Source organism: Narcine bancroftii, chromosome 7 (genome assembly GCF_036971445.1).
Source record: "Narcine bancroftii isolate sNarBan1 chromosome 7, sNarBan1.hap1, whole genome shotgun sequence".
Lineage (NCBI taxonomy): Eukaryota > Metazoa > Chordata > Chondrichthyes > Torpediniformes > Narcinidae > Narcine > Narcine bancroftii.
Genome location: NC_091475.1, coordinates 19,120,735 through 19,142,630, shown reverse-complemented (window position 1 = coordinate 19,142,630; position 21,896 = coordinate 19,120,735). Strand labels below are relative to the sequence as shown.

The 21,896-nt window shown below is 40.1% G+C and overlaps 1 protein-coding gene across 4 annotated transcripts in view; it reads left to right on the top strand.

Annotated features, from left to right (window-relative positions):
* The window catches only part of LOC138738565 (amyloid-beta precursor protein-like), a 138,821-nt gene that overhangs the window by 48,907 nt on the left and 68,018 nt on the right, over positions 1-21,896 (top strand). For all 4 annotated transcript variants that reach the window (XM_069889014.1, XM_069889013.1, XM_069889012.1 and 1 more), the window contains exon 3: positions 13,602-13,731. In XM_069889014.1, the coding sequence (XP_069745115.1) occupies positions 13,602-13,731 (130 nt within the window). The remainder of the gene's footprint in view (positions 1-13,601; positions 13,732-21,896) is intronic.

The window sequence follows — 21,896 nt, the reverse complement described above, 5'->3', positions numbered from 1 at the left end:
ATATAGAAATTGCAGAGACCTTGGCAGATCATTTAAAATCGGGTGGTCAATCTTTTAATTTTTAATTTAGAACGAGAGCACAGTAACAGCATTTCAGCCCATGAGTCCATGTCACCCAATTAAGGTACACTCCCGGGTACATCCACATGGGCCAAAATGGCCTGCTACCATGCTGTATGTCTAAATTAACAATTAAAAGGTTGGCGATCCCTCATTTAAAATGGTGCTAGCTACAGGTGAGGTGCTGGAGGATTGGAAGGTAGCTCGTGTTGTTCCAGTGCTTAAAACAGGCTCTATAAATAACCCAGGATATTATAGGCTGGTGAGTCTGATGTCAGTTGTAGGCATGTTATTGGAAGGTGTTCTAAGAGGTAGGATTTCTGTTCAAGTAAGCATCACCTGCTGGAATTGTGAATGAAACAATCATGGGTTGTCATGTGCCAGCATAGCCAAAGCATTGCTAATTGAAATGTAATCGATGTAACTTAAATATTTATTCTGTCACTATTGGGGAGTACTGCCTCTTTGCCTTCATGATATGATCAAAGCTGGCAAGACCCACTTTTCTCCCTATTTGTAGTTGCCGATGAACAATAGTGGGCCTCCTTGATGCATTTTAATTAATGATAACAGTTGTCATCATGTAGTTGTGTTCAAATGTGCCTGTATTCAAGGTATGACATTTGAAAGAATGGCTAAGCCCAGCTCAGCCTTGGAGGTAAGTTTGCCGACGATTGAAAATGGTCAACCATCTTGGTACAAGAACAGCTCTGCCCAAAGCTATAAGAAACTGCACCAAGTTGTAAAAGCAAATGCAGTCATGGTGCAAACATATTAAAAGTCTCATGTGATTCCAATCTCACTTTTTTTTTCCACCACCCCCGCCCTTTCCTCGGGCAGAAGATCCATGAACTTAAAAATGTAAATGCCTAAATTCAAAAATTGTTACTTCTGGCTGTTATCTGACTCTAAAATGGACCTCAAAGGCAAAAGATGATGCCTCTTCAGTGTTTTAACTGTACTTTTCTCAATACCCGTTATTGGTTTATTTTCCCCACAGTTCTCTATTCTTTCCACTAACTCTAAAAAAAATTTAAATTTAGACACACAGCATGGTAACAAACCCTTTTGACCAATGAGCCCTTGCTGCCCAATTATACCCAATTGATCTACAACCGTCAGTGCATTTTTTAAATGGTGGGAGGAAACCGAAACACCCAGAGGAAACCCATGTAGACACAGAGGATGTTCAAACTCCTTACACAGTGCCGGATTTAAATCCTGGCCACTGGCACTGTAACAACATTGCACTAACTGAAGGCAATATATTTTCTAACTTTTAATCCTCACAGGGACATACTGATCTGTACTCTCAAAATTTCCCCATTGAATATCCTCCATTTATCTATTACATCCTTCCCTGAAAATAAATTATCCCAATCCACATCCTCTAAATTATTTGCAGCTCCTTGAAATTTGCCTTATTCCAATCAAGAATCTCAACTTTAGGCCCAGCCCTATTCTTCATTATTAACCTAAAACTAATAGTATTATGATCACTTGATCCTTAGTGTTCCCCAACAGATGTCATCTGATCTATCTCATTCCCTAATCGGAGTTCCAATACTCCCCCACCCCCCTCCCCCCATAATTTCTCCTATGTATAGAATTAAAGAATTTTCCTGAACACGTTTGACAAATTCCAACCCATCCAGCCCATGAAGAAAGCACATTAGCACCTCTACTTCTTCAGGAGTTTCCAGAGGTGTGGTATGACATCGGAAACCCTGGCAAATTTTTACTGATATGTTGTGGAAAGTGTGCTGACCAGTTGCATCACAGTCTGGTTTGGGAGACACCAATGCCCCCGAGTACAAAGCCCTGCAAAAATTAGAGGACACAACCCAGGACATCACAGGCAGAATCTTTCCCATTAATGAGAACAAAAAAACAGGGAATGCTGCCGTCGGAGAGCAGTAACCATCATCAAGGATTTATATTACATCCTCTGTCCTGGCTCCTACCATCAGGAAAGAGGTCTAGGTGCCACAAGACTCTCACCACCAGGTTCAAGAGCAGCTGCTACCCCTCCACCATCAAACTCCTTAACAAATTCTTTTATCAGGGACTCATTTAAGGACTTACCTCTGCATTTTAATGATGTTCTCTCTTTATTGCACAGTTTATTTACATGTCTTTCTTTATTTATATGTGTACACTGAGTACAGTTTTTTTTCAGTATCAGTAAGTGATAATTCTGCCTTGCCCACAGAAAATAAAAGTCTGTTGTATGTGATGTCATGTATGTACTCTTGACAATAAATCTGAAATTTCCTGTTATGTTAAATGAAGTTGTCAAGTGCCATGGGACCATTTTACGATGATAGAGTTACAAGCTCAAGATGTTTCTGGTATATTGTTAATTGAATGTACATTTACATTGGATATGAGCCAATAGACGATGAAATAAAAGATGAGCCACATTCTGGAATAGCTGATGTTTGAGCATTGTCAAAGGATTTTGAAAATTATATTAGAGGAATAGAAAGACATTTCATAGTGTAGTGGATAATTTGCAGAGAAAGCTATAGCTATAGAAAACGCTTTGTTAATGAATGTTGAAGCTTCTCAACCAGAGTGCAGTTTTGTACCCTTGCTCTTATAATTGTTCTTCCAACTCTTGGGCCACATGGATTAGCATTAAATAGATTAGCATCATCTATTTAAGTACAAAGACCAACTTTGTTTGCTAAATAGTAGTTTTCTCACTTGGGGAGATGGGGGGAGGGAACAAATCCCCAAAGGTGGTGATAATTTTGGTTGCTTGCATTTCAACCAGGGCACTGCTTTGAAAGAATAATTGGCCTCAACAGCTTTGCAACTATTCAGTGAAAGAACATTTCATTGTGTTCTGTATTTGTGAACAAAACGTTGGAAGCAAACCCCTCATTGAACCAAATTGGAACATGCATCCCCTGTATTTTTTTTCTCAATGCTATCCTGAAGTATTTGCTGCTATAAGCGTTGACTAGAAAGGTGCCAGCAATATGACTCATTTCCCTTAATTCTCATAACCATCCACGGCCATTTAATAAGATTTGTGCTAGAATTCAAAGCAATTTGCTGTTGCGTAATTAAAATTTGTTGAGACTGGATGCCAATTGCTTAGATTTCTGTGAAATGATTGTGTAGATGAAGTTGCATGTGCTTTTCTGTACACTGGTTGCCACTCAAAGGGAATTTGATGTAGAAATGGTTATTTTAAAAGTTGGTAACTAATGCGTTTGTATTAGCTGTGATCATATTTTTTCTTCACTATTATGGTGTGACATTGGGGGGAAACTTCTGTCACTTAATTATTCAAGTCCTGTTGAGGATGCATACTATTCACAAGGGCAGTCTATCCACAATTATCCCAACATCAACCTCCTGTCGTAAAGGATCGGAGGAACATCCGTTGTCCTGTTATGAAAATTAGTCCGTAGATAAACTTTTGGAAGGCATAGGATATTCATGCAGGGAAGGAATATTGAAGCAAAATGCCTCTTTGATCATACCAGAATTGTTATTTATATTTATGACCACCACATTTTAGGCAAGGTTTTTTTTAGCACCTAGAGATGGCCTAGAGGTTAATTTACTGGAATGGTTCCTTGGAAAAAGGATTTCGGCAGAAGGGTCAAACTGGAGAAGATTGAAATAAGGGGTTTTTCCTTGGACAAAGAAGGCTACTGGATAGAGTAGGACTTTGGTAGAAAAGTGCGAGGAGACACCTTTTATTAAGAATGTGGGTAATGCAAGCTGAGGGCAGTTTCTGGAAAATAAATATCTGAAGACCGATCAAATGAGGGAGGTTAGAGTAGAAATAGTAGGGGCTTTGATGGAGATATTTAAAATGTCATTAGTTACAGGAATGGTGCAGAGGATTGGAGGGTAGCTCATGTAGTTCCATTGTTTAAAAAAAGTTGCTAGGAGTAAATCTAGTAATTACAGGCCTGTACATTTGATGTTAGTGGAGGGTAAATTAATGCAAAGTATTCTTAAAATTGGTATATATAAATATTTGGATAGGCAGGGTTTGATTAGGAAAAGTCAACATAGATTTGTGAGGGGAAGATCATGTTTGACAAAGATTACTAGGAAAGTTGATGAAGGGAAGGCGGTGGATGTATATATGGACTTCAAAAAAGCTTTTGATAAGGTTTCTCAGGGAAGGTTAGTTAGGAAGGTTCAATCATTAGATATTAACATTGAAGTAGTGAAATGGATTCAACAATGGTTGAATGGGAGATGCCAGAGAGTAGTGGTAGATAACTTTTGTCAGATTGGAAGCCGATGACAAGTGGTGTGCTTTAGGGTTCAGCTTTGGGTCCATTACTTTTTGTCATATATATTAATGATCTGGATGATGGGGTGGTAAATTGGATTAGTAAGTATGTGGATGATACTAAGATAGGTGGAGTTGTGGGTATTGAAGAAGGGTTTCAAAGCTTGCAGAGGGATTTATGTCAGTTAGAAGAGTGGGCTGAAAGATGGCAGATGGAGTTTAGTACAGATAAGTGTGAGGTGTTATATTTTGGTAGAGCTAATCAAAATAGGACATATGTGGTGAATGGTAGGGCATTGAAATGTGCAGTAGAACAGAATAATGGTACATAGTTCCCTGAAGGTGAAGTCACATGTGGATATGGTGGTGAAGAAAGCTTATGGTATGTTGGCCTTTATAAATCAGAGCATTGGGAATAGGAGCTGGGATGTTATGTTAAAATTGTGCAAGGCATTGGTGAGGCCAAATTTGGAGTATTGTGTACAGTTCTGGTCACCAAAGTATAGGAAAGATATCAATAAATTGGAGAGAGGGCAAAGATTTACTAGAATGTTGCAGGAGTTACAGGATCTAAGTTATAGGGAAAGGTTAAATAAGTTAGGTTTTTATTCTTTGGAGCGTAGAAGGTTGAGAGGGGATTTGATTGAGGTATTTAAAATTATTAGGGGTATAGATAGAGTTGACGAGGAGAGGCTTTCCCCTTTAAGAAAGGGGTAGATACAAACAAGAGGACATGAGCTGAGAGTTGGGGGCAAGTTTAGAGGAAACATGAAAGGGGATATCTACTCAGAGTGGTGGGTGTGTGGAACGAGCTTCCAGACGAAGTGGCGGAGGCAGGCTTGTTATTGGCATTTAAGAAGTTGGGTCTGTATCTGGACGGGAAAGGAATGGAGGTTTATGAGTTGAGTAGTTCATAGGGGTTGGGTGGGAGAAAGTGTTTGACAAGTTGGCCTGTTTTCTATGCTGTAATTGTTATATGCTTTATATAAAAGCAATTAAACTTGATCCTGAGAGGAAAAGAGTTTTCTAAAAAGCTAGAAGATATGGTAGAGCTACTGTATATAGAACACTGGTTTTCCCTAGTTGGGACTATTTTTGGGCACTGCAATTTAGGAAGAATATGTAGGTTTTATTGGAAAGATTCCAAGGATGATAGATTTGTTACTTTGACTGGAGAATCTTGGAGTGGAGGCTAAGAAAGTCTTAACCAAGTTTTTGAAATCATGAAGGGTTTATATTAAAGAAAAAGATAAACCCTTTGCGCAGTGGCTCTTGGGTTAATAACCAGCAGACACAAATGTGCGGTGCCTGGCAAAAGAGGCAAGAGTGCATAATCACATTTTACTTCCAACAATTGGTTACAGCATGGAAAACATTAGACTGCAGAATGCTTCCTTATTTCTTGTATCTGGATCCTCTTTCACTCCAAATATTTCAAGTCTCCATGGATCAACATTTGTAGTCGTTCGGTTGCCTCATCACCAAACTTTGGAATCTCCTATTTTAATGTTTACTATTCTCTTCCATAATCTCATGAATTGCTCCTTTAAACAGGCTCTGCCTAATCAAATGCCACTGATGTCAGTGATGGACATTGTTGCCTTGTGTTTGGAATTCACTTCTTTGATACAAGTTAGATTTAATGAAGACCTGATTCTGACGGGGGCAAGTTTTTTGGGGCAGGCTAATTTGTTGTATTATTTTGCAGGATGTACGTATTGGTAACAAGTCATGATCTAGTGGCCATCAGTGATTTCTCATACAGATGGTGAGAAAATGGCTACAGTCTAAGAAAGGATCTCCCATTGTAGTGGCATTTGGAACTTCACAGTTTGGATCAAGTAATGTATGATCAAGTTGGAGGTATACGTGACTCGAATGAGAATGTGAAAGCTTGTGGAAATTAAAATCTCCTTCCTCCCCTTAGTTTTTAATTATCCACTCCTCTCAATTGGTAAGATTATGAAGCTTTGATCCATTCTGTTTCTTGCGGGATCATTATCTAGATTCCAAATTGAATGAGGTTTTATAACTTGGCCCAATTATAATGGTAGGTAGTATGTGATTACTGTAGTTCACCTTGAAGATGCCCACTTCTGAGCTACTAGAATTCCCTGTACAAATAATTTAGATCATGATACACAACGTATTTGTGTCCAGGGAAGAAGGCCTCGTGTCAAGAGTGCGAACCTGCTGTCAGCAGTTTGCTGGGTTGATAAATCTACCACATTCAGGATGAAAACAGTAGGTTTTCCATAATATTTTCCTCACTGCCTGCCACAGACTGTTTGCCACAGCGACCTTTAAGATTCTGCCAGTTCTGTGGTGCTGCTGAGTCACTCTAGATGACTGACTTGAAGTCCTCTACTTCCCCAAGGCGGTGCACCATGAAGTTTGCACTGTCATTTGGTTCTTTTGTTAAACATGGCGGAGTACCAACTTCAACGGGAGGGCCAGGTGATCAGAGCTCTCCTTGTTCTAATGTGATTGCTTTTTGGTGAACTAGCCTCAGATGAAATATCACCGGAATCTGCGCAAAAACCTACTTTGACCGAGTGAAACACAAAAGTCTACACGTGGTGTGACTGTAGTAAAATTACACAGAAATACTGGAAGAATTCTGCCGATCTCGCAGCATCCTATGGATGCTGAAAGACAGGCTGAGTTCATCCAGCATTTCTGTGCATTTCAACTTTGACAGATGTTGATAGGCTATTGTGTATCCCCAGAGGATTTGCATGATTTACAGGCAGATTGAAAAACCCACCCTGAACATTTTTAAACTGGATGTGTGATCTTAAATTGTAGCCAAGATGCTAGATCGTTTTAACTTAATTTATTTGAAATTCATCATTTTACCTTTTGTGTGCATTTGAATTCGGCTTACTCACGCTGCTCTCCATTGCAGGCAAAATCTTCGCTAGGATTCTACTAAATAGAATAATACCTAGTGTCGCCGAGAATATTCTCCCAGAATCACAGTGCGGCTTTCGCGCAAACAGAGGAACTACTGACATGGTCTTTGCCCTCAGACAGCTCCAAGAAAAGTGCAGAGAACAAAACAAAGGACTCTACATCACCTTTGTTGACCTCACCAAAGCCTTCGACACCGTGAGCAGGAAAGGGCTTTGGCAAATACTAGAGCGCATCGGATGTCCCCCAAAGTTCCTCAACATGATTATCCAACTGCACGAAAACCAACAAGGTCGGGTCAGATACAGCAATGAGCTCTCTGAACCCTTCTCCATTAACAATGGCGTGAAGCAAGGCTGTGTTCTCGCACCAACCCTCTTTTCAATCTTCTTCAGCATGATGCTGAACCAAGCCATGAAAGACCTCAACAGTGAAGACGCTGTTTACATCCGGTACCGCACGGATGGCAGTATCTTCAATCTGAGGCGCCTGCAAGCTCACACCAAGACACAAGAGAAACTTGTCCGTGAACTACTCTTTGCAGACGATGCCGCTTTAGTTGCCCATTCAGAGCCAGCTCTTCAGCGCTTGATAGCCTGCTTTGCGGAAACTGCCAAAATGTTTGGCCTGGAAGTCAGCCTGAAGAAAACTGAGGTCCTACATCAGCCAGCTCCCCACCAAGACTACCAGCCCCCCCACATCTCCATCGGGCACACAAAACTCAAAACGGTCAACCAGTTTACCTATCTTGGCTGCACCATTTCATCAGATGCAAGGATCGACAATGAGATAGACAACAGACTCGCCAAGGCAAATAGCGCCTTTGGAAGACTACACAAAAGAGTCTGGAAAAACAACCAACTGAAAAACCTCACAAAGATAAGCGTATACAGAGCCGTTGTCATACCCACACTCCTGTTCGGCTCCTAGAACGCTTCCACCAGCGTTGTCTCCGCTCCATCCTCAACATCCATTGGAGCGCTTTCATCCCTAACGTCGAAGTACTCGAGATGGCAGAGGTCGACAGCATCGAGTCCACGCTGCTGAAGATCCAGCTGCGCTGGGTGGGTCACGTCTCCAGAATGGAGGACCATCGCCTTCCCAAGATCGTGTTATATGGCGAGCTCTCCACTGGCCACCGTGACAGAGGTGCACCAAAGAAGAGGTACAAGGACTGCCTAAAGAAATCTCTTGGTGCCTGCCACATTGACTACCGCCAGTGGGCTGATATTGCCTCAAACCTTGCATCTTGGCGCCTCACAGTTTGGCGGGCAGCAACCTCCTTTGAAGAAGACCGCAGAGCCCACCTCACTGACAAAAGGCAAAGGAGGAAAAACCCAACACCCAACCCCAACCAACCAATTTTCCCCTGCAGCCGCTGCAACCGTGTCTGCCTGTCCCGCATCGGACTTGTCAGCCACAAACGAGCCTGCAGCTGACGTGGACCTTTACCCCCTCCATAAATCTTCGTCCGCGAAGCCAAGCCAAAGAAAGACTCACAGGGTTTTGTAGATCAGCATCTGGAATTTCTGGCAAGACCAGGAGTTATTAACTGTCTGCAATTGCTCTCGCAGATTCTGGTTTGCAGTTTTAAATCACTGCAGTCTGGTGGAGCACCTCCCACAGGCTGATGGGGAGGGGATTCCAGAATTTAGAGCCAAGGCAATAGGCACTGTTATCTCCAAATTCAGATGATGTGACCAGGAGGGCAATCTACAGTGGTGGCATTCATAAATGTCTGCTGCCCTTTGTGACATTGACCATAATTTTGGGAGGTGATGTCAAACTGTAAACACACTGCAAGCTGTGTTAAAAGTGGGAGGAAATGAATGTTTAGAGTGCCATTCAAGCAGCCTCCTACAGCCCAAGTGATGTTGCATTTGAGTTGTTAGAGCTCAGTTTGTTCAGGCAAGCAGAAAGTATTCATTTACACTTCTGATGTAGGTTTTGCTGAGTTATTTGCCACTGTACACAGCCGCTGACTTCTAGTAAAGTCACAGTTTTCTTGTGGATGAGGTAGTCAGGTTTCTGGTCATTGGTGATATTCGACACCCGCACGCCCCCAGGATCCCAGCAATTGTAATGGAAGTGGTAAAGATGTTAGACCATCTCTTGTTGAAAACTGATTTCCATCAATTCTGTGGCATGGCCAGTGTGGTCATTAGCGCGACGCTATTACAGCGCCAGTGACCTGGATTCAAATCCAGTCCTGTCTGTAAGGAGTTTTACATTCTCCCTGTGTCCATGTGGTTTTTCCCCAGGCATTCTGGTTTCCTCTTGTCCTCCAAAACATACAGGATTATAGGTTAATTTGGGTGTAATTGGGCGGAAAGGGTATAAATCGCCAGTATCGACTTCTGCTGTGCTGTAAATAATCTTTTTCTAAACTTTTTTTTAATAAAATTAAAAATTAAATAGTATTTGCCACTTACTAGGTCTTACTGCATGATGACATGGAATACTTCATTTGCTGAGGAGTTGTGAAGGCAATTGAACATTGTGCAATAATCAATACATCTCCACTTGAGGTTCTTTAAACTTTTATCTTTGAAAGGTGAGCTCAGCTAGAATTGTGGTTGTTGTTTGCTTAGTTCTTTGTTTTGCTTGAGTTGAACCTATTTAAACCTTGCATCAACAAACATTTACTTGCCAAGTTATTCCTCCACATTCAGTTTAAGCAAGCAGTGCGAACTGACTTAAAGGACATGGTATCACTTCACCTGCAATGTTACGTTTTAATATTTTATGTTAATGTTGGGGGGCAAAGGCAATATTTGGCAGTTAGAAGAATTCTTGATTTCCTCTAAGCAAGGACTTCTGCTGCGTCATAGTGACCCTCACCACCCCACCCCACACCCCAGGATGTTGGAAGAAAATTGGCCATAGTAACATAATTGAATGGTAAGGATGTTAGACAGTCTCTTGTTGAAGACTGTCATTTCCTTCATTTCTGTGGCATGGTTAGCACGACGCTATTGCTTTTATAGGCAATTATTTGAGAAACTGTGGTTGGTTGAAAATTCTGATCCTATTATATAAACTTTGAAACAAGTCAACCAATCAAAGAACTACAGAGTTAAATTCCATGCACATTTAAATAGTATCTTGCATTTATTGATACCCTTTCATAACCTTAAAAATGTGAAGTCTTCATGATTTTATTTTCAAAAGTAGTCTCTGCTGGGGATTTCAACAATCTTGCAAAGGATGCTAACTTGGCTGTGCCGTGAATCCCGGTAGAGTTCTATTTTTTAAATGGAATGCCCAGTTTAGATCTGGAGGCTGCAGCTGGACTCCAAGAAAAGGCCTGACTCTCACTTTTTTTTTCCCAATTCACCAACAAATCTCTTGCAGGTTCAAAAACCTCTTCAAACAATGTAGTGATGCGGATTGTGAAGCTACTGCCTCACAGTTCCAGTGACCCTAGTTCAGTCTTGACCTCTAAAACTGTCTGTGTAGAGTTTGTACATTTGCCCAGTGACTGTGTAAATTTTCTCCAGGTGCATCGATTTCCTTCCAGATATGTGTGAGTTCATGGGTTAAATTGTCTTTTGTAAATTGTGTGTGTAGGTGAATGTTAGTATGGCAAGGCTGATGGAAAAATGAGTGAAATAAATTACAGGGAAAATGAGTGAGAGACTGAGATTGCTCTGCAAGCCACATGGACTCGACAAGCTAAATGACCATCGCCAATGGAGAACTGTTGATATGATATAATATTCTTTGAACTACCACTCCTGCCATGGACTCCTTTCCCAGATTAACACTCATTATGATGTTCAGAAACAAACCTGACATTGTAATCTGGAAAGTACAATAAATGGCAGGATCCTTGGGAGCATTGAAGTGGAAGAATCTTGGGGTGTAAGTGCACAGATTCCTGAAAGTGGCAGGACAAAGCTAGGGTGGTAAAGAAAGCATGTGGTCTACTTACATTCATTCATTCAGGTATCAAGTATAAAATTGGGCAAACATGTTGCAGCTGTCTGAAACTTTAAGCTCTGCTTGGGGAAATGTGTGATGTTTCCCATACTAGAAAAGTTGTGAAGGCTTTGGGTTGCATCCCACCCCCTTTGCTTTACACCAGACACGCTCTGTTTGGCTTTCCTTCTTCCAGGTCCAGAGCAACAGGTCCACTCTTTCCACCTTCTACCTCCACCCAACTCTTTCTGAGCTTTTGATACTCTCATATTGATGGCAGTAATATGTTCCATTTCCTCTGTTTCTCGCATGCTCTCTCCCAAATTTGTATTTTCCACGTTCTCTGATCATGATTCAAATTAGGTTTAATAAACTTCACTTTCTGGAGTCTCAAACTGATCTCAGCAGGTAACCAGAATTCACCACATGGTAATTGTGAGCTGATAGCAAAGGACACTGCCTCGGAAGCAAAAAGAATAAGCATATTTGTAGCGGTACAGAGCTTTTATTTTCTTTTAAAATATTTTTATTGATATTTTACTGTATAACCAATTAAACAGAACAATTATAAAATAATTCTCATGATGAGGAAATCCAGAGTACAATCACTGGCAATAAAGTAAAATTTAACCAAAAAGAAACGCCAAAACCCATCCTCTAAGCAAGGTTGAAAGTTGACGTGTATGAATCAAATGGCACGAACTTGGAGAAGGACAACACAGCACCAAAATTCCAGAACAAAACTAATTCTTGAGATTATGATAATAGTCCATAATTGGGCCCCATTTCTTTTGGAACTTAACATTTGAATCCTTGATAGCATATCTAATTTTTTCTAGCGTTAAACAAGACGTGATTTCCCTTAGCCATTGTGTGTGTGTGTGTGTGTGTGTAGGTGGGGTGCTATCTTTCTATTTAATCGAATATGCACGTCTGGCTATCAATGACGTAAAAGATAAAATTTAGCTTTGAACTGAAGTCAGCAATACATCAACATCTTGAGGTGATTCATAAAGAGAAATTAAAGGGCAAGGTTCCAATTTTAATTTAAGAATTACCAATAATATTTGAAAAACATCTTTCCAAAATTTTTGTCAGCTAAGCCAGGTCCAGAACATGAACTAAAGCCTTTTTTTTTAAATGAATCGTACCCATCCCTGTGAAGCAGTCAAGTTTTGTTTGTTTCCATACTTCTCTACAACTGACTACATTAAAAAAAAATATTTAAAATATTTGTTACATGAAGTGAAAAGAAAAGGAGGCTTTTACATAAATGTGCTTTGGTCCCAAGGGCCCACATTGAGAATGGCTGCCTTTGAATGTATTTAATAATTTACTTTTACATTTTTAACATTTTATTTATCACGGAATAGAAGCAAATTCCAGCCATTTAAACCCATGCTGCCCAAATTAACCTATAAACTCGTACATTTTGGAGAATGGGAGGAAACTAGAGCACCCGGAGAAAATCCATTCAGACACAGGGAGAACCTGGATCGCTGGTGCACTAATTGCTTTCCATTAACTGTATGACATGGGATGTGAATAAGGATTATGATTATATCAGTATATAATAGACAACTGCTCAGTTCTATATTTTCATTTATAGTTGGCTTTGTTTCACAATTGCAGATGCTGGAATCTGGGGCATAAAAGAAATGCTGAAGGAACTTGGTTGGCAGCATCTGTGGGGAGAAATGAAGAGTCAACATTTTGGGTCAAGGCTCTTCTGGACTAAAAGGGTGGAGGGTGATGGTCAGAGCAAAGGGGCAGGACAATAAGCTGATAAGCAATAGGTGGATCAAGGTGTGGAGGGATTGATTGGCAGATAGGTGCTGCAGAGAAAGGGAAGAGACTGGAACCTGATACGTGGAAACTACTCTGAAGGTGAAGCCTAGATAAAAGGTCTCAACTCAATGTCGACTGTCCATTTCCATCCACTGCTGCCTGATCTGTGTTCTTCCAGCAGTTTGTTTTCCTTTGGCACTAATACGGTAGTTTGATTTTCAAATCCTGCATACAAAGTTTAGGTTGGAAACTTATTACCTTTTTCTTTTCAACTTGAATCTAAGCCTATAATGTGATCTGAAATCCTATTATAATTGATTTCACTGAGCATTGCATTTTATTTTTCATGGATTAACTGGCATGCATAACTTTCCACAAAATATATATAGTGTTTAATTCTATCAGTCTTCAGATGTACCTAGTCAACCAAAGCAATTTTGCCAAAAGTACTCATCACTGACAATTTGAGCTGAAGATCAAAATTGCTTCCGAGCGTGTCTAAAACCAAAACGATGTAAAGGATCCAATGACAATGAAAACTGCACATCCAACAGTTCAGAAAGACAAATGTTGAGACTGAAACATCAGCTGAATCAGCCCTGCGGTTTTTATTTGCACATGTTGTTTCAGTTTGTTTTCTTTTGTCTTCTAGGTTTATCCAGACTTGCAGATCACCAATGTTGTTGAGGCTAATCAGCCTATCACAATCCAGAATTGGTGCAAGAAGGGCCGTAAACAATGTAAAGGCCACCCTCATATTGTGGTTCCTTACAGATGTTTGGGTATGTGTTCCCATCTTTTACTTCAATTACTTTTATAAAGTTGTATTTTTTTTTAAGAGAAATCTTTCGATCAAAATGTGTATCTAAAATTCAACCTCAATAAAACACATAACCTAGTTCGGTCTTGCAGTTTTCAGCTGCAATCAGGAAAGTAATATGGTGCACTGCTGGGTAGAAGAATGGAGTTGTACGAGTATTTCATTTAAGGTTTTCCTTTATCTTTTGGGGATAAATTTAACTTCCATTATACTCAGTTCTTCATTACTTTTTTGGTGACGTGATCACAGCCATTTCCTGTTCTTATTCTCGCTTAGTCCCTTTTGTAAACTGTGGTGATCAGTTCTTTTTCTCTTCCCTTCCCTGTATCCCATTGTTGGTCTTCAACTTGGGAGTTCTTTCCTAACTCACTAGAGTATCAATCCATTCCATGAAATTCCACACTGGCTGTCTTGGCTTTCCTGAAACTTGAATTTCCTGTGACTCAACTAGTTACTCGAAAGCAGGAAAGGCAAATTGTAAGACTAATTGTCGTGGGAAGAACTAAATAAGGCTGTCTCTCGTCAGTATCCTTTTTAGGTTGCCTGCCCACACAACACCTACTAGTCTGAGTGCAGCACCTACTAGCCTGAATAGGCCTCAGATTGTCTGATCTTACAGCTAAGCAGGCTCAGGACTTGTCAGTATCTGGAGGGGAGGCCAACTAGGAACACCAGGTGCTGTAGGTTTCTGTGATGGCTACTGGACAAAGTGGTGACTCTCTGTCTGCCTTACGATAGACAAAAGTTAAAGAATTTAATGTATGTTACATTCTAAATGTAGTATTGCATGACATTTATGGAACCTTTACATCCAACAACTTGAGCTTCATTGCGATGTGGGCTTGCCCCTTTACACTCTAATAGCTACAAATTCCCAAGAGAATCTGTAATAAGACTTGCATAGATTTTTGAGGAGTAGGATTACTGCCTGGTAGCTGTGAAGTCTATATTACTTGTCATAAGGCATATCACCACTCCCACAGTCATAATGTCCAAATGTTAGATATCAAGAGTTCAAGATGGGAGCACTGGTAATTGTAATATGGAATAAGGAGAAACACGCTGGTAAAGGTCAAAGATTAATTTTTGATGGCATTCCGCCTACAAATGTTTTTCCTATGTCATAATTGAGTGTTGCAGCTCCTTGTGTTAATTTTTAACATTAAGTTGCACATAAAAGCATTTGTTAATTTCCTTTACCCTGGCAGCAGATGATTTTGAGGCAATAATAAAATCCATCTTATATAAAAATAGTGAAAAAAATGAAGCAAAATTGATCATCTATAAGCATGGATATCCTAAAGAATTCAAATTTAGAAAGTGAACAACACAGAAAGATTTTATTTTAATCAAGTATAATTCAGGAGGCACTTCCGTTTGTGCAAATCTTGTCTAGAGCACAGATTTTTTAATGTCTAGACCCACGCTTTGCTTCTGCTTTCGAGCCCCCTTTCCACTACCCTGCTTATAATTCTCACCTAATCCAGATTTCAGCGAGGTCACCACCAGCCTGTTCATTCTGATCTGCATTATTGTGCACCTGATGATGTTGTCATTGCAAATGTTGTTCTGCATCCTCACTGAAGCTTTCTGTCAGCTTGCCTCAAATGTTGTTGCTCCAGAATAATTCATCCAGACCACTGGGAGACATTCAAATATGTTTTCCATCCCCTGTAAATTGTGCTTTCATGCTCTTCTATGCTGGTTTACAAAGAGCAGCCTAGAATGTCCTAGAAGTTAACAAGAGAGGAGCGATGTGTTTCAGCATTGTGAAGTTCCTTTTGATCCCATATTTAAGCTAGTTTTTTTGAATGCAGCATCTAATATTTTTAAAGGTTATGTAGCTCAGTTATTGAATGTAGTAGTGTTTTAAGATTTTTAGATAAAATTCTAATGAGCCTGTTTTAATTGTTTTAATCAAACTACACCATTACTGTCAATGTCCCTGTATTATTTTTAAATCTAGACGTACAGCACAATAACAGGCCCTTTCACCCCACAAGTCTGTCCTGTCCAATTGACCTACAACCCACAGTATGTTTTGAAAGGTGGGAGGAAACCAGAACAATTGGAGGAAGCCTGCAGCAAACGGGGAGAATGTACAGCGTTGTGTGCAACTGCTACACCAAACGTGCTGCCCCATTTTTAATAAATGCCGTTTGAATTTTCTGGCTTGATCGAGTTTCAACAGAAAATTGGTTGCTCCGAAGCAATTCTTGGAACTAGTGTAATTTATAACCAAATAGGCACTGCCTCTCAACATCTGTTTGCCTAATTAAGATAAATATTTCACTGAGCACAATTAATTGAACATGCTGTGCCCGCTTCATGTTGTTCTTTCTGATCACTGATTTCATAACTGTGTTTGCGTGCAATTACCTATTAAGGTGAGTTTTCGAGGTTGGTGAGAATGTGGCACATTTAATGCACACTGCCCCACCCTACCACCCCCATAGGCCACACTGCTTTCACAGCTAAGCAAAGATGGTGCTTTGGCAGTCTCCACCCTTGAAGGGATATGCCAGTCGTGGCGCCAGCTCTCCCCACAGAAACCACCGGGAGCATCAGTTGATCTGCCGTACCTTAAAATCCCTCTGATCTTTTTGAAGTGTAGTTACAGAAGGTAAAATGTTTTACAGGTACCTCCTTCACAACCAGCACAGTATTTTACTTTGTTTTTCAAAAAAGCATATTATCATATTTAAATATGCAGGAATCAGATTGACCAGTTGGTTTGCAGCTGTGTAAATACATTTATAGTATATTGTAAACCCTCAAATATTCTCTTACAACATTAGAGGTCATCCATCCTATCAGGACATTGCAGCTCTCTCTTCATCCCATATCCTCACTTATTTCCCAGTAACTAGCTTGACTTGTTTTTTGGACTTGGATGTGAAAATCAGAGTCCCAGGCGTCTGACCATGATGTATGTCTGCTGGAGCAGTTGTATCAAATTGGGCTGCAGGCAGATTGAAATGTCAACATTAGCACTGCATTTGTAATCATCGCCTGGTGATTTCTCTCCCCTCTTTTTCAGTCACCACCTCCCACAGCAACCCACCCAGATTTATTGTCAGAGTACATACATGGCATCATACAACCCTGAGATTCTTTTTTCCTGCGGGCCAGGCAGAATCACCATTTATTGGCGGTGCAAAAAAAAGTACACAATCTACACGTAAACAAATTTTTAAAATGTAAACAAACTAGAATGCCGAGAGAGAAAGAAGTGCAAAGTCAGAGTCCCGATTGAGTTTATTGCTGAGGAGTCTGAAGGTGGACAGGACGCCACTGTTCCTGAACCTGGTGGTGTGAGTCTTGTGGCACCTGTCCCTTTTTCCTGTTGGTAGCAGTGAGAACAGAACATGTTTTGGGTGGAATGGATCCTTAATCATTGCTGCTTCTCTCTGACGTCAGTGTTCCCTGTAGATGACCTCATAATTTTGCCTGTGATGTCCTGGACTGTGTCCACGACCTTTTGCAGGGCTTTACGCTCAGGAGTATTGGTGTCCCTAGACCAGACCGTGATGCAGCTGGTCAGCACACTTTCCGGCTTCCCCCATCTGCATACTCATTTGTATGCAGTCTGACTAAAGAAGAAAACATTGCATCTTCAGGGCCATTAGTTGTATAGCATCTATTTGAAAATTAAAGCTTGTATATACTTGATTGGTTAAAGGAGCTTTTATTCCTTGCTAATTAATTTTTGCACTGGTTGGGAATAGTGTGCTAATTGGGCTATTTCAAAATATAGAACACATTCTTAGCAGAAAATTAGTATGTTGTGGCATGGCAGATCTTGAATTAACAAGCAATAGAAATGACAATTTATTTCCCTATATTATAGATGGTTTTAAATTGTGTAACTAACACACACACACACACACACACACACACACACACACACACACACACACACACACACACACACACACACACATACATACTCTCTCTCTCTCTCTCTCTCCAACTAACTTCATATCCCAATGTTCATAGTTATAGTGTAGAAACCAGCCTTCTGTCCAATAGGTCAATACTGGCTATCAAGCACCCATTTACACTCATCCCATTTTATTCTTTCCACATTCCAATAGGAATTCTTCAGATTTCTACCACACACTTGCCACAGAGCATTTTATATTTGCCTCCTATCTTGTGCATCTTCAGAATGTGAATGAAATCTGTGCCTGTGGGAACCCAAGCAATCAGAATGAGGACTTTCAAACTCTAGGACCAGAGGTCAGGAATGAACCTGGTTCGCTGGCACAGTGAGGCTCCGGCCGGCTTTACTGACTGCATCACGAAATTTGAAATTGTTCTTTTTTTAAATTATTCTGAATCTTAGAGCTGAAGAACAGGCCATTAAACTAGAAGTGTCACCTGCAACAGATGCCACATATGCCAAAACTCGTTGATCCAAATTGGTAGCCGGTCCTGCAGGCTGAAGTCCTACTGTTGCTGGCCTGATTTTGCCACATGATGTCTTGGCCTTTCTCTGTAACCCCAGAACATCCAACCCCTATAGGTTTATATTGCTCTTGCTTTATCTTTTCACTGACCACCTTATGTCATGGATCCATTTATTGTTCTTTCAATAATTCTTGCCAGATCTGCTCCCTCCTTTTCGTGCAACCTGGTCTTGTCCTTTAAGTACTGGAGAACTGCTGAAACACATCCAATTGGGACCCGTTTCTTCTCAGAGCCCATCTCTTCCTTCTATTTCCCACCCAGTTCCTTGCCACAACATTTCACCATGACCTTAATTTGATAAATTTTTGACATCCCCTTTGTAAAATTACCAACAGCTAAACACAAGTTTCAGGCCTTTGCCATCGATGGTCATTAATCCATTAAAGCAAGTCTTGTGACTAAACAGTGCAAGAATTCCTTTGTAGCTGAGATTATCAAAAGGTTTAAGGGAAGTAGAGCTACAGGGAGTTGATGGTGCTGGGCTGAGAAGACTTGTCTCAGTCTATCTGATGTTGTGCCAGATTGAAACACCATTTTGCATGTGCTGCTTTGATTTGACCTTGAGAGTTCTTTTTAAGGAACCATTTTGATGGCAGGCATTTTGTTAATCTTTCATCGCCTCTGCAATTTTTCTTAAGTCATTGAGGTCTCTTGAAAATCGACAATTTTGAAGTAATCTTTAGTAATTTTCTGTAACATTTTATAATCCAAATTAATAAAACAAGTAAAAACACATGTTGGAGAAACTCAGCAGGTCAAACAATGTACTTTATGTACAAGATAAAGATATAGGTAGGTCTCTTAATGAAGGGCTCAAGCCCAAAACGCTGGTTATGTATCTTTGCTACATTAAATACACACTTTGACCATCTGAGTTTCTTGGCATTGTGCTTTTACTTCAACCACGGTGTCTGCAGACTTTGGTGTTTTACTTCTAATAAAACAAGTTCCATCATCAAATCAGTTTAACTAGTTCATGGCAATCTGATCGTATTTCCATGGAGTGTGAGTGTGCACAGTTTCGCCTCCTTTTCTGGTTTTACTGTTCACGCTCAGTGAAGAATATTGGTGCTGGGGAGGGAGCCTTTTTACATGTTCACTGGTGGCATCAAACAAGGTTGAGTTGCAGCAACATGTTCTGGGTCCTTTATACTCAAGAAAAACTGAAGCAGGTGAGATTTCTGTATCATTATACTGGGCTTATTTTTCTATATTATAGCTGATTTGTTTCTGTCCTTCAAGGCTAGACTTTCTAAAATCACTTTTTGCCAGTTTGATTTTAGTGCTTTCCATAGCCAGGTGAACATAATTATTGCAGATTTATTTTTGCATGGTATTCAGTCACTTCCCAACTGGGTCAAAGTACTGTATTTAGAAAAAGTCCCAACGGCTGTTCAAGGTGTTGTGCTAACTTGAGAAAATTGAATTGATTTAGGAACTTCTACCATTCTCTTGGCTTCACAGCCAACCTTCCTTCAACCCAGCACCACCCAAAACAGGGCTCGTCTTACTGAAGTAATATGCCCACTGACCCAACTTACTAATTCAAAACAACCCGGTTTCAACAAAATGTTTTCATGCAGTGCTACTTCTCTGGCAACATAGAGTGGCTATTTGCTTTCTTGGCATTATACATGAATTGGACTGATGCCTGGAAATTTTGTTACCTTTTAATTCAGATTGTATGGGTTAGACTTCTATCTGCTGAAATTTAGACGTGTGAGAAAATATTTGATTGAAACATAATATCCAGAAGAATTCTCAGATTTCAGATTTATTGTCAGAGTGCATACATGACATCACATACAACCCTGAGATTCGTTTTCCTGTGGACGAACCAGAATTACCACTATTGGCAGTGCAAAATAAAAACTGACTCAACATACACACGTAAACAAACTGTGCAATATTTAAAAAAAAGTGAAACAAAAATCAATAAAGGGCAAAAGTCAGAGTCCTTAAATGAATACCTGATTATGTTTGTTGTTGAGGAGTCTTGATTTAGGGCGGCATGGTTGGCATCGCAGGTAGCACAACACCTTTACAATGCCAGCAATCATGACGGGTTCGAATTCCGCACTGCCTGTACGGATTTGTACATTCTCCCCATATCTGCGTGGGTTTTCCCTGAGGGCTCCAGTTTCCTCCAACCATTAGAAATGACTCAGCATTGTAGGTTAATTGGCTATAAGTTGGGCGGTATGGATTCGTGGGCTGAAATGGTCTGTTATCATGGTCGATGTCTAAATTTATAACAGGATGTTTTTCCTTTTGGTAAAATCAAAATGAGGGTAATAGTTTAAAATTAAGGGATTGACCAGTTAAAGACAAATATGATTCCCCCCCCCCCCCCCCCCCGCCCAATGAGTATTGTCCATAGTCCAGCAACAATGGAGTATCTGCATATTTTTAATGTAGAAGCAGAGAGGTCCTTCTTAATAGAGGAGGTGAAAGGTTATTGAAATAGGTAGGAATGTTGGGATAAGATTACATTTAGATCAACAATGGTCTTGTTGATTGGTTTATCAGGAGAGAATTGGAGTGGCCGCCTTCTTCTAATTCCTATTCTGGTCACTTTTAACATTTTCAGCTAATGTAGCTATTTAGTTTTTGTGGTTTGACACTCCAGCTTCCTTCCAAAGATGTAACTTATTTCTGCAGCTTGTGGTTAGTTAATGGAAGTTGTTAATGCATCAATTTTGTGCAGTTTATGGGTTTTGAATTTAATTGTTTGAAACATTGAGAAAAGTGATGGAGAAGGAAAAGTGAATAAAAGACATCTACATAGACTCAGTTCAGTCTTTATTACAAATCTGACAGTAGCTGTCCCAAACCATTATCATGTATTTTAGTATATAAGTCGACCCCTTTTTTCAGCCTCTTTATATGGGTTTTATAGTATATCCAGGATATAAGTTGACCCCAATTTTCTGGATGCCTGAGTTGGTCCATTGACCCTATACGTTGACCCCCAAAGATTACACGGATTGATCTGCTGGGCGTTGACTGAAACTGATTGCTATCATGACACAATGCAACTCGTGATGAAAGTATGAAGCAAGTTTTAAGTTGAAAGTGATAGAAGAGTGATAGAAATGGCCAACTGGTGCTGCAAGAAAATTTGATGTATATGAGAAGTTGGTAAGAGATTGGAGGAAGAAAGAAGAGACTTTAAGAAAAATACCAAGAAGGTAATGTTCGTTGAGAAAAGGAATCACTCGTTGGCCAGAGTTAGAAAATCACGTTGGAGAATGGGAATGTGAGATAAGATTGTTACATCGTCGCCTGAAATAAAATAAGAACATTTTCACTGCTGTGGGAAAAGTCACACCTGGACCTCAGTAAAGATCTTGAGGCTACAAATGTTTCATGAACAGGAAAAATCTGGTATTATGACAAAAATCAAAAATTGCACAGAAATTACGAAAAGGTCTTGATCATAAAGTTAAGTTTTCATCAGTTTATTATACGTAACTAGCAGAAACACAAGTTTGCATTGAAAAATATTGGAAACATGGACGAAACCCCCATGAATTTTGACATGATAGGCAATAACACTGGAATGGGAAGGTGTTAAAACTGTGCAAACTAGAAGTACAGGCTATGAAAAGACCAGGTTTACCGTGGTGTTATCATGCATGGCGGACAGAACAA